The 13,041-nt window shown below is 41.6% G+C and overlaps 1 protein-coding gene across 1 annotated transcript; it reads right to left on the bottom strand.

Annotated features, from left to right (window-relative positions):
- Positions 1 to 5,452: 5,452 nt before the first annotated feature.
- On the bottom strand, positions 5,453 to 12,648 carry LOC139074840 (endogenous retrovirus group K member 7 Env polyprotein-like). The gene is made up of 2 exons (XM_070567633.1): positions 12,574 to 12,648; positions 5,453 to 7,323 (listed from the first exon to the last, which is right to left on the bottom strand). The coding sequence occupies exon 2, from the start codon at positions 7,227 to 7,229 to the stop codon at positions 6,327 to 6,329; it is 903 nt and encodes a 300-aa protein (XP_070423734.1). The 5' UTR covers positions 7,230 to 7,323; positions 12,574 to 12,648; the 3' UTR covers positions 5,453 to 6,326.
- Between the last annotated feature and the right edge of the window lie 393 nt (positions 12,649 to 13,041).

Genomic DNA, 13,041 nt, shown 5'->3' with positions numbered 1-13,041 from the left:
AAGTGAGATGGGCCCATAATTTTCCGTCTCTTACTGTCCTTTTACGAGTTGAGTAGCTGTTGTTGGTTTTACCTATTGCTGTTCAGAGGTTCAGTGGCGCTACCTCATAAAACCACGTGGGGCTGATGAGTTTAGTTTCATTAATCTTCAGTCTTCTAATAATCGGTGTACATTCAAAGCATAAAATTTGCTGTAAGTACCATTTTGGCTATATATCACAAGTTTTAATATGCATGATTTTCATTGTCATTCGGTTCTAAATAATTCTGAGACTCCATTATGATTTTCTTTTAGTCCAAAAAGCATTTGGAGATGTCCTGTTAAAATTCCAATCTGAAGGTTTTGTGCGGGAGTAGAGTAATTAAAAAAATTGTCTTGGGGCCAGTCCCCTGGCGTGGTGGTGAAGCTCGTGTGCTCTGCTTCCATGGCCTGGAGTTTGAAGCTTTGGATCCTTGGTGCAGACCTAAGCACCACTCAGCAAGCCACGCTGTGGTGACATCCCACATAGAATAGAGGAAGACTGGCACAGATGTTAGCTCAGTGACAATCTTCCTCAAGCAAAAAGAGGAAGATTGGCGTCAGATGTTAGGTCAAGGTCAGTCTTCCTTACACCCCCCCAAACGTTTTTTATATCTAATTGTATTGCATTGTCCTCAGGGAAATAACCCGTAAGATATCAACCCTTAAGTGCATTCCATGTGTGCTTGAAAAATGTCTCCTTGTCTCATTGTTGGGTTATTTACAGGTCCATTAGATTAAGTGTCTTAAGTTGTGCTGTAAAAATCATCTAATTTATTACTAATGTTTGTCTGTTTATCAATTGTTGAGAAAAGTATAAAATATCTCACTATGGTTGTGAATTTGTCCATTTCTCCTAGTTGGATCAATTTTTTTCTGCTTATCTTTTGAGGCTATACTGTTAGATACAGACAGCTTCCAAACTGTTATATTTTCCCGATGAATTGACCCTCTTAAAATTATGACCTACCCCTCTGTATCTTTGATATAGCTTGTTATCATATGGTTAGTTTTGCCAGATAGTAATATAGCTGCGCCAGCTTTCTTTTGCTTAGTAATTACCTGTATACATATTTTTTGCACCCCTTTACTTTTCAAGCTTACTGGATAATCATGTTGGTGTGTCTCTTGTAAACAATATATAGCTGAACTTTAAAAAAAATCACCATCTTTGAAAGTGCACATTATAGTCTGTCTTAAAATTCACTTGAGATTTCTAGTAGATTGTCATACCTCAGTTATACAATTCTGTTACTCAGTTAGAGTGCTTACTGATGCGTTGGGATTTATTTCTACCACCTGCACTCCAGCTGCCCTATTGCCTTCCCCTGTTTAGTCTTTCTCGATAGCACTGCTCCTCATATACGTAGTAGATATTTTATTAATTTCCTTTGTTTATCGTCTGCCTCCTGTCTCTCGAGTGTAACCTCATGAGGGCAGGGATTGTCTTCTGTTTGTTCACGTTATCTCCCCAATGCCAAGAATAGGACCTGGTACACAGTGGTCAGGCCATAAGTATTTGTGGAATAAATGAATGGAAATGAATTATATTTGTAACCAAAAGTCTCCTGCCCAGGCCACAGGGCAGGACTAGATGGTTTTACAAAAATGTTTTACCAAACCTTCAGAACAGATAATCCACATTACTATCTAAAGAAGGGAAAGCAACTCAATTCAATTTTTAAAGATGGTTTGACCAAATAAGAAACAAACCAGCGCCGGCCCAGTGGTGCAGTGGTTAAATTCGCACGTTCTGCTTTGGTGGCCCAGGGTTCCCCGGCTGGGATCCCAGATGTGGACATGGCACCACTCATCAAGCCATGCTGTGGCAGGCGTCCCACATATAAAGTAGAGGAAGCTGGGCACAGATGTTAGCTCAGGGACAGTCTTCCTCAGCAAACAGAGGAGGATTGGCAGCAGATGTTAGCTCAGGGCTAATCTTCCTCAAACAAAAAAGGAAAAGAAAAAGAAAAAAACCATTCTCACTTATGAACATGGATGCTAAAATCCTAAACATCAATATGACAACTTTATTAGTATAATAAAATATATCATAAAATTTTATCACTGGAATGGAAGGATCTTTAAACATTAAACAAATCTATAAATGTAATATACTATATTAACAGGTTAAATGAGAAAAGTCATATGATCATTTCAATAGATGCAGAAAAGCGTTAGCAACTTGAAACATTCATGATAAAAATTCTCAAAAATCCCAATAAAGTGGATCTATCAAAACAGAAAGCACACATCATATTTACCTGTGAGATTTTAGAAGAAATCCCATTAAAGTCACGAACAAGACAAGGATGCTTAAGATGATTTCTATTTATCTAACAGTTTGACACTAAACTGCAGGTCCTAACTTATGCAAGAAGAAAAAGAAAGTCACAAGAACTGGAAAAGAAAAGATAAAAAACCACCTTGTTGAAAGACAATATGGGGGACTGCCCGGCGGTGTAGTGGTTAAGTTTTCGTGCTCTGCTTCAGCAGACTGGGGTTCACAGGTTTGGATCCTGAGTATGGACCTACACCAATTGTCAAGTCATGTTGTAGCTGTAACCCACGTACAAAATACAGGGAGATTGGTACCGATGTTAGTTCAGTGACAATCTTTCTCAAGCAAGAGGAGGAAGATTGGCAACAGATGTTAGCTCAGGGCCAACCTTCCTCCCAAAAAGAAAACCAAACAGTATGTATTATCTACCTGAAAATCTTAAGAAAATTATTAGAAATAATAAAAGCTCAGCAAGTTGCTGGATACAAAATCAACATACAAATCAATAACATTCTTTTCTATTATAATAACCAACTAAGATTTAATAGGAATGAAAAGATCTCATTCACAATAAACACTGCAAGGTGACAAGACCTTGTGTAGAGATATATAAGTATGAGGGATTATAAAATATTATTGAAGGACAAAGAAAGAAGACCTGAATAAATGGAGAAATAAACCATAGTAAGGAATGGAAGGACAAAACATGGCAGAGAGATCCATTCTCCCAAACTTCCTGTATAAATTCACGGTAAATGTTGCATCACCCACAGAGGCAGATGGACCCTCCTCGCCCCATACAAAATTTGGTCCCAATGTTGAGACTGATGACTCCACACACACACCAAGGAGTATGAAATGGTTTATCAGTTACACAACTGGGGGATCCGGGGAGCGGAAGGCAGCTCTCACAAGCAGATTGAGAGAGCAGGGAAAGGAGACGGGGCTGGGTTTTTGATCATTGTTGGGGCTGGCTGGGAGTTCCTGCTCTTCCACGAGCCCCGCTGCTCCGAATCTCCTGCTGACAGCGCAGGACACCCGCTTTCTTACCAGCTTGCTTAGAGGTGGGGCATGGGGAAAGAGAGGGGGTAGCTTGAAAGCTGTCCGCAAACACCAAAAGGTGGAGTCAGGCTGCTCGTTATGCATTAAAATTTCAAAACTTGGTTAGGACTTTGCTTTTCTTTTTAGGTGGTGTAACTTGACAAGTTGATCCTAAAATTCATAAATGTGAAACAGCAAAAGTCTAAAAAGTTTAGAAAAAAATATAGGAAAATAACTTAAGTAACTTTGGGGTGGGAAGTATTCCAAAAATACAAAAAGGGGCACATTGAAAAGGAAAATACTGATGAAATTTAACGTCTGAGGTTAACCCCTTAAGTTTAATATCTGCCTTTACCCTCTGTTTCACAAAAGTATCGCCTGAAAACACAGGGAGCCACAGCAAACAAGGTAAAATACAGACCGAGGGGAGGGGTCACAGAGGTCCTTCAGAAGGAGTGAGTGGGACATGAGGTGCGTTCACGGGATTCAGGTGACAATCTAGGGCAAACACGGGGAGATGTTTGCAACACACACAGCTGATGAAGGGCTGGTTTCCAGAATCGCGCTGAATTGTGAAAATACATCCAGCCTGGAAGTTGAGGCCCAACTCAGCCTTTTATTAGAATTGAATAATTTCCATTTGGCTCTTCATTTTGTCACCCATAAAACAAGGGGATTGGGTTATAGGATTGCTGAAGATCTTCTATCTTGAAATTCCAATAAATAGCCAATTCATGAGATTATCATATTTACAAGAATATTGATCCTCATCATGTATTATGATTGCAGGCAGACCTAGAGTCACGTTACACAGGAGCCACCTATTAGCTGGGAGACCGCTGCAAGACAATTACCCTTCTGGTGACTGTTTCTTCATTGATAAAACAAAGAAACTAATAATAACAACACTGTTGTTGAGAAAAAAATTAAATCATGTACGTAAAGTGTTTAGCACAGTGCCTGGCACCTATTAAGAGCTCAAAAGATGTTAGTTGTCATTATCATCACTATTATTAAAATAGGAATTGTTTCCACTTGAGTAAATGTAAAATTGGTACTCTGTGACATTTATTCACTAGGGTTCCATCTTATTTTTTAAGGAGTCTTAAAGTGAAACAAGAGGAATCATCAACAAATTATTTATTGCCCACTCTCCACTTTGGAAACATAGAGATATGAATGAGTTATTTTTTAAGTTCTAGGCATTGCTCAGAATTTATATTTTGTTTGTAAATCCCCCTCAAATGTTAAGCATTGGCCCTGATGTAAGAAAGAAAATTAAATTTCTTTCTTTTTTTCTTTTTGAGGAAGATTAGCCCTGAGCTAACTACTGCCAGTCCTCCTCTTTTTGCTGAGGAAGACTGGCCCTGAGCTAACATCCATGCCCATCTTCCTCTACTTGATATCCGGGACGCCTACCACAGCATGGCTTGCCAAGCGCTGCCATGTCTGCACCCGGGATCCGAACCGGCAAACCCCGTGCCTCCGAGAAGCGGAACATGTCAACTTAATCGCTGGGCCACCAGACTGGCCCCAGAAAATTAAATTTCTGATTCTCTTTCCCTTTACAATCTCCTCAATAAGATAATGAGAATATTACTTTGTTTTTGTATTTTTATTAAGTGACTTTTTCCAGACTATATGAAGACTTTCTATGTATCAACCTAGTGGTAAAATAGGCAAGTAGATAAGCAATTAAAAGAACTCTGAATGACTAAAAACATGTCAAAAGATGCTCAATCTCAAGAAAAGGTAGGAAAATACAAATTAAGACAATGGTATTCCATTTTACAACCATCTGAAATAATTTGTTGTCAGCAATGCCAAGCGGTTTAAGGGGTAACCTGGGACTCCTCAAGAGAACAATTTGGCATCATCTAAGAGGACTGAAGATGATGCTCATGTGCTGTGCCAGCAACTGCACTGCTCAGGATCGGAGAAGCGCAGGGTTCTCACAGAGTATACAGTCATATTTGCTTCAACACTGTTTGTGATAGGAAAAAAAAGGGGGAAACATCCTACATGTCCATCAATAAAATAATCATACAATGGGCTGTTATCTTGCAGTTAAATCGCAAAAAAACAATAATTGAAAAAAGCAAGCTGTGGAGAGTGGTATGATATCATTTATTGCCAATTTAAAAATCTTCAAAACAAAATGATGTAGATTGTGTGTAAATATACATTTAGCAAAAGTGCAAAATGATACATGGAAATGAGAAACACAGAATTCATAATGGTTAGCACTGGAGACAGAAACAGGTTCAAGGGAAACAAGGTGCAAGGGTTTACAGGGGAGGGTTTCTAAACACAGAAATTTTATTTCTTAAAAAACGGAGGGGGAGGGGTAGAAAGAGAATCTGAAGCAAATAGAGCGTAATTTAAAGATCTGGAAGAAAAACAGGTGGTGGGCACATTTATTTCAAGCATACAGATAAGAAGAGAATAATACATTTCATAATATTTTAATAAATGAAGACACAAAAAGTCAATAAAAATAGTGCACATTTTTTCTAATTTTGTATGGGGAAGGCTTTTCTAAGAACAAAACACTGGTGAAGGAGTGCAAATTGGCTCAGTACTTTGGAAGGCAATATGGTGACACAAAAAGTGCACACTATGCCGCCGACGAAATGAATATACAAACACCGGTTGCTGTGTAGTCTCTCAAGTTTCTTGAGCTCTTTATTTTTATAGCCTCTAAACAAAGCTGGCATTTTGCCAAAGCAAGGAGTCAGCGACTTAAGCCTGCGCAAGCGTCCCACAATAATGACCTTTCCCCTACATATCTGTTTCTAACAGGTTCCTTCATAATGTTTCAAACTCCCAAGGCCCCAGGCTTGTTCCTTGTGAGGAACTGATAAAACATCCTTGTTTGCAAGCAATGTTTTCCCTGGGGCCTTGTGAGTTCACCAGGCAGAACATTCTGTTTGCAGAAAAGTCCAGCCAGTCTTGTGGATGCCTCGCGTGCAAGCGCAACCACATTTCATGCCAGGTCTCCTTCATCTCTCCCTCTTTTGTTAGCATTTTGACGGACAGCATGCGCAACGGTCTCAACGATACTTTTTAGTTGTTGTCGCTTTCTCCAGCGCCGGAAGACTACATAGAGAAGCAAGCATAAAATCAATATTAGCACCAGATTCCCTAAAGAAGTAGACAACAGCGTATTTACATGCCCCAAGGGATTCAAACGGTTTAACCCCTCCTGCAGTCCCTTTAACAGGTCATCCCCAGTCAATTTAGGCAATTCTTTACTGAAAGTGTCTGCAATAGATCGTTCGAGTTGCATTATCTCTGCAGTTAAATTTTGATGACCCCGTAAAGAGCACTTAATCATTTCCCATCCTTCTGACATGTTAAAATGCAGTGGGGTGACACACATTTGTGTAGAATTCCAATCACATTTCAATATACTGCGGGTAGCAAGAACTGTCAGTTGATCCCCTAACCAAGATACAGTATGTTGCAAGTTAATTACATCGGTAGCTAATTGAGCATCTAAGTCCTTTTGCTGTTGCCATAAGGCATGAGAGTCTTTGTGCCATTCCCTGACAAAGTCCGCAGTTTGTATCTCTTGCTGCAGTGCCAGGCTGGCCACAGCGGCCGTCGCAGTAACGGATGCAACCGCAAGGATAGTCGCGACGATCAATCCTACTAGTCGATGAGATCGATGTAGTACAACTTGAAGGGCATCATACAGATGTGAAACAGCAATAGAGTCAGACCAAGGACGTGTCAGATTAACAGGCATCCAAAACTCGGAACGAGCTTTTACAATTATTACAGATTTATTGGTATCTTCGATTGTCTCCCACCAAGTTTTATTTACACATTGAGTAAAGACACAATCAGCAGTACAATTTACATATCCCTCTGTAACACTTAACATAATTTTCCCTGATAATAAGGAATAGGGAAATTTGACACAAGCCGTTGCAGTGTAGGTGTTATTCTTACGTAGGTGAACCTGAAAAGGTCCGGAACTTTGAGACACATTTAAGGTAAAATTACCAGTCCATACAGTCAAATGTCCAGACACCGCCCACAATTTCCATATATCTCCCTGAATTTGAGGATAAGGAGGATGTTGTAAAAGTGGGGGAACAAGAGCGAAATGCTGCATAGTCACAGTCTTATTTCCATAACCATTTAAAGTTCCATTGTGGCAATGCCACTTTAAGGTATGTTTCGACCATTTCTCTACTCACATCCCCCTTTTTCAGTTTTGTGAGATATTCACACAAGGTCCTATTAGCACGTTCAATGATCGCTTGACCTTGGCTATTATAAGGAATACCAAAAATGTGCTGAATGTGATATTTTTGAAAAAATTTATGGAGTTTAAGAGACTGATAAGCCAGCGCATTATCAGTCTTTATCTGTAAAGGTATTCCCATGATTGCAAAACAAGCGAGTAAATGTGTAATAACTGCATCAGCTTTTTCCGAAGATAAGGCCGATGCCCATTGAAAATGAGAGTAGGTGTCAATAGTGTGGTGAACATACTTTAATCATCCGAAAAAGGGAACAATAAGAACATCCATCTGCCAGACTTCATTCACTTGACGGCCTCGAGGGTTGACGCCTGGAGGAAGAAGGGTCAAAGAGAAAGGGGCACAAGAGGGGCATGTACGGATTATGTCACGAGCCTGGTGATGAGTAATAGAATGTTTGGAAAGAAGTCCTTGAACATTAGTATGATGAAGAGCGTGTTCGTGTTCCGCCGCCTGGAGAGGGAACAGTAAGGTGTCTATTAAGCGATTGCCCTCAGCAACAGGGCCAGGTAAGGTAGAATGAGCTCAAACATGACAAATGTACACTGGGTCATGTCGCTGTAGTAGTAACTGTTGGGCCCGTAAGAAAAGTTTATCTATAGAAGATCTAGAAAACAAAGGGAGATCAACGTCTGGAAGTATGGAGCAGGATAAGGTAGCATAACGAGAATCAGAAACAATATTAAGAGGGACGGTATTAAATTCTTGTAAGGCTAAAGTTATGGCCCAAAGTTCAGCGAGCTGGACTGAAGAAAAGGAGTGAGGCAACACCTTGTATTGTTGGTCTGTCCAATATCCCTCAGATGTCTTGTTAGCATCAATAAAAGCAGTAATACCTGAAACGGGCATGTGAGAAATAACATTAGTAATGACAACAGATGTCTGTCGAAGAAAATCGAAAAGTTTAGAGTGAGGATAATGATTGGATAGCCTTCCAGGATAATCTGCTAAAGCTAGTTGCCATTCTTCATTGAATTGAAAACCTTTTGAGACTTGAGCATTAGTTAATTGAGTAGTAATTTCTTGGGGCTCTTGGCCAGTCAATTGAAGGACTCGTGTTCTACCTTTTGCAATGAGAAGAGCTATTTTATCAATATATGTTTGTAACTTCTTGTTGGTCTGATTGGAGAGGGAGAGCCATTCTAAAATGGCTACGTCCTGGGATATTACTCCAGTAGGAGAGTGAGGCGTTTGGAAAAGAATTAATTGAACAGACTTTTGTGGATTTAAGTAGGAAAGAAACCCTTGGGAGATACGCTGTTCCACATATGAGAGCTCCTTTGCAGCTTGAGGGGACAATTGTCTGGGACCATTAAGCGCCCTATCTCCTTCTAAGGTGCCAAATAAATGACGTAATTGATAAGTCGGGATGCCAATGGAGGGCCTAAGCCAATTAATATCTCCGAGTAACTTTTGAAAATCATTAAGTGTTTTTAGATGATCTCTTCGAATTTGAATGTTTTGGGGTCTAATCTGAGTGGATTCAAGAGTCAATCCTAGATAAGAATAAGGAAATTCCTCTTGGATCTTTTCAGGCGCAACCTGTAATCCAAAGGCTTTTAAGGCCTCCAGAACCTTGTGATAAAATGGAGCCTTTTGTTCCCTATTAGGGGCAGCAAGGAGTAAATCATCCATGTAGTGATATAAGATAAATTGAGGAAACAAGTGTCTCACAGGAGTCAAGGCCCGCGCCACAAACTCTTGGCATAAGGTCGGACTATTAATCATACCTTGAGGGAGATCGGTCCATTGATAACGTTCAACTGGCTGTTGATGATTATAGGTAGGTACAGTGAAAGCAAATTTGGCCTTATCCTGTGGCTGTAAAGGGATTGTCAAAAAGCAATCTTTTAGGTCTATTACAGTAATAGACCAAGTCTGAGGAATCATGGCGGGGGAAGGCAAGCCAAGTTGTAATCCGCCCATGGGTTCAATACATTTGTTAACCTCTCTTAGATCGACCAAGAGCTTCCACTTTCCAGATTTCTTTTTGATTACAAACACAGGAGAATTCCATGGGGAAGTGGAAAGTTCGATGTGGCCAGCAGTTAATTGTTCTGCCACTAACGATCTTAAGGCCTCGAGCTTTATCATAGGAAGAGGCCACTGCTCAATCCATTTAGGAGTAGTTGTAAGTCATTTAAGAGGAAGTGCTTGAGGGGGTTGAGCAGTGGCTATTAGTTTTCCAGAGGGAAAGATAAGGATACTCCTAGTTTAGTTAAAATATCTCTTCCCCAGATGTTAATGGGTATATTAACCACATAAAATGTTATAAATATCTCTTTTCCCTCATTTATGTGGCAAGACAAGGGCTGGGCACTTTGCCATACTTCAGAGGCCGTACCCATCCCTGACAACATCAAAGAACATCTCTGTTTTTTCCAGTCGGCTGGCCATTGAAGTAAAGATAGAACAGATACATCGGCCCCGGTGTCAATTAGGCCTTCAAAAGATTTTTGATTTATAATCAAGGTTAAAGATGGACGGGAATCATTGATGAACATTTCCCAATATATTCCTTTGCCTGTACTGCCGAAACCCCCTGTCCTTTCTTTGTCCATCGCAGGAAAAGAAATATATGGAAGTAGCAAGAGTTGAGCTATCCGTTCTCCTGCCAATAATGAAGTAACTTTGGAAACTTAGGCAACAATGCAAATCTCTCCCCTATAATCAGGATCAATCACTCCCGGAAAAACAGTTATTCCTCGAAGGGCAGCGCTACTCCGACCTAAGAGGAGTGCAAAAGTGCCCTGAGGTAAGGGACCAAAACCACTGGTCTGTAATTTACATGGGCCACTTCCTGGGGAGAGTGTTACATTCTCAGCAATAGGCAGATCAGCGGCGGCACTGCCATGGGTGGCAGCCTTTAAATCTGAAATTACTAAGTGACAACCATATGAGGGGATTTTTGCAAAGTTGGAGACGATGGGAGAGTCGTTGGCCCCTGGGTCCTCGGTATTGTTGCTGGGCCCCAAGGACTGAGGCCCACTGGGAAGTTTCCCGGACGGGGGGTTTGGGAGAGGATTTCCATCTTTATCGGTGCGGGATTGACATTCGTTAGTCCAATGTCTTCCCTTTCCACAGCGTTTGCAAAGACCTGGTGGCTGTGGTTTTGGGACATTAAGGAGACCAGGAGGTCCCCCTTTTTGTCGGTTGCGCTGTCGACAGTCCTTGCGAAAATGTCCTGGCTTCCCACAATTGAAGCAAGTGCCCTGTCGCTGAGGTTTCAAGGCAGTAGCCACAGCAGTAGCAAAAACAGAGGCCTGATGTTCAACTCCTCCCACACCTGCACATGCCCTAAAGTATTCAGCAATGCTAGCCCCCTGACCACGCAACGGATCAAGAACGCGCATACATTCAGGATTGGCATTTTCATATGCCAAGGTCTCTAGCAAGAGCCTCCCAACCTGATCGGTACCAACAGCTCTCTCAACAGCAATCCTTAATCGCGCCAAAAAATCAGTATAAGGCTCTGTAGCACCCTGCATAGTCTTAACAAAAGAGGGCTGTGATTGTCCACTCGGGACTACACGCCTCCATGCTCTTAAAAATACCTGACGAACCTGTCGTAAATCTTGATCAGTGTATTGAGCTTGAGCTGCTAAAGAGCTAAATGCAGCTTCCCCCATTAGCTTATCCTCCAAGGGACCCTGGGGGATTTTGGGTCTGATTAATGCGAGCTTGCTTCCTTGCTTCTTCCTCCCACCAACTTCACAACTGTAGCCATTGCGACCCTTCAAGAACAGCCTGTCCTATTGCCTCCCAGTCTATGGGCAGGAGCAATTTGGCCATCCCCACATTTTCCATCATTGCCAAGACAAAGGGAGACTGGGATCCATATTGGGATACTGCCAATTTTAAATCCTTAAAAAATTTATATTCCATTGGCGTATAATGGACATTAATCATTCCGGGCTGACCGGGCTGTCGGGTAATAGGGAAAAGAAAAGGAGAGTCTATAAATCCACCAGGCGGCGCAGGGAGATCCTCCTCGCCATCATAAAACATTGTGGCTGGAAATGTAAAACGGCGATTTTCCCGACCCACATCCACATGCTTTGTCTTGGCAACTGGGTACAAGGAGGCATAAAGAGGAGCAGTGGGTGTACACCGTTGGCTTTTCTTCCCTTGAGTCTTTTGTAGTAATTTAGAAAACGTTTCAGCCATTTTGGAAATCAATTTATCTTCTTCCTCCTCGTCACTATCCTCCTCAGAATCTGAGCTAGACTTAGAAATCCCATCAGGAGGCTCCGGTGGAGAGGGAGGGAAAGATCCCTCCTTTTTTTTTTTTTTTTTTTTTTTTTTATTAAATATTTTTTTTTTTTTTTTAAAGATTTTATTTTTTCCTTTTTCTCCCCAAAGCCCCCCGGTACATAGTTGTGTATTCTTCGTTGTGGGTTCTTCTAGTTGTGGCATGTGGGACGCTGCCTCAGCGTGGTCTGATGAGCAGTGCCATGTCCGCGCCCAGGATTCGAACTGACGAAACACTGGGCCGCCTGCAGTGGAGCGCGCGAACTTAACCACTCGGCCACGGGGCCAGCCCCAAGATCCCTCCTTTTTATCTTTTTCTTCCACCGGAACGTCCTCATAATGAGCCTCACTACGAAGGAATTAACCTCACTATCTGTTTCAAAAATTTCAAGCGCCTGAGTAACGGCGCTACAGAGAATCCAGAGTTTAAGAGACATAACGTTTCCCCGCTGATGTTGCTTCCGCAACTCCTTTTGAACTTGCTTCCACTCCCCCAAATTTAACTGAACCTTTGTCTGATGACGGAACCAATAACAGTGGCATTCAACATGCCGAAATAATTCATTTAAGTGCCGAGAGGACGCTTCTACCCCGACGGACTCAAGGAGTCCCTTTATAAGGTCTAAATATTGTGACCTGAGAGAATTAGAATTCCCCATGACTTACTTATTCCCGAAAGTCCCCCTTTGCTTTTCCCGGGGTGCTTACCCTTTCGGTTTCGTCGAGCCCCACGTTGGGCGCCAGATGCCGCCGAAGAAATGAATATACAAACACCGGTTGCTGTGTAGTCTCGAGTTTCTCGAGCTCTTTATTTTTATAGCCTCTAAACAAAGCCAGCATTTTGCCAAAGCAAGGAGTCAGCGACTTAAGCCTGCGCAAGCGTCCCACAATAATGAGCTTTCCCCTACATATCTGTTTCTAACAGGTTCCTTCATAATGTTTCAAACTCCCAAGGCCCCAGGCTTGTTCCTTGTGAGGAACTGATAAAACATCCTTGTTTGCAAGCAATGTTTTCCCTGGGGCCTTGTGAGTTCACAAGGCAGAACATTCTGTTTGCAGATAAGTCCAGCCAGCTTTGTGAGATGCCTTGCGTGCAAGCGCAACCACATTTCATGCTAGGTCTCCTTTACACTACGTTAGAACAATTCCACATCTAGGAATTTGTTGTATGGAAAT

This window comes from Equus przewalskii, chromosome 12, assembly GCF_037783145.1.
Source record: "Equus przewalskii isolate Varuska chromosome 12, EquPr2, whole genome shotgun sequence".
Taxonomy (NCBI): domain Eukaryota; kingdom Metazoa; phylum Chordata; class Mammalia; order Perissodactyla; family Equidae; genus Equus; species Equus przewalskii.
Note: the sequence above shows the minus strand (reverse complement) of the source record. Positions and strands in the feature narration are given on the sequence as shown.

Bases quoted from the DNA above. Each gene is read 5' to 3' on its own strand.
- LOC139074840 (XM_070567633.1), bottom strand. From the start codon at position 7,229: ATGTTAAGTGTTACAGAGGGATATGTAAATTGTACTGCTGATTGTGTC.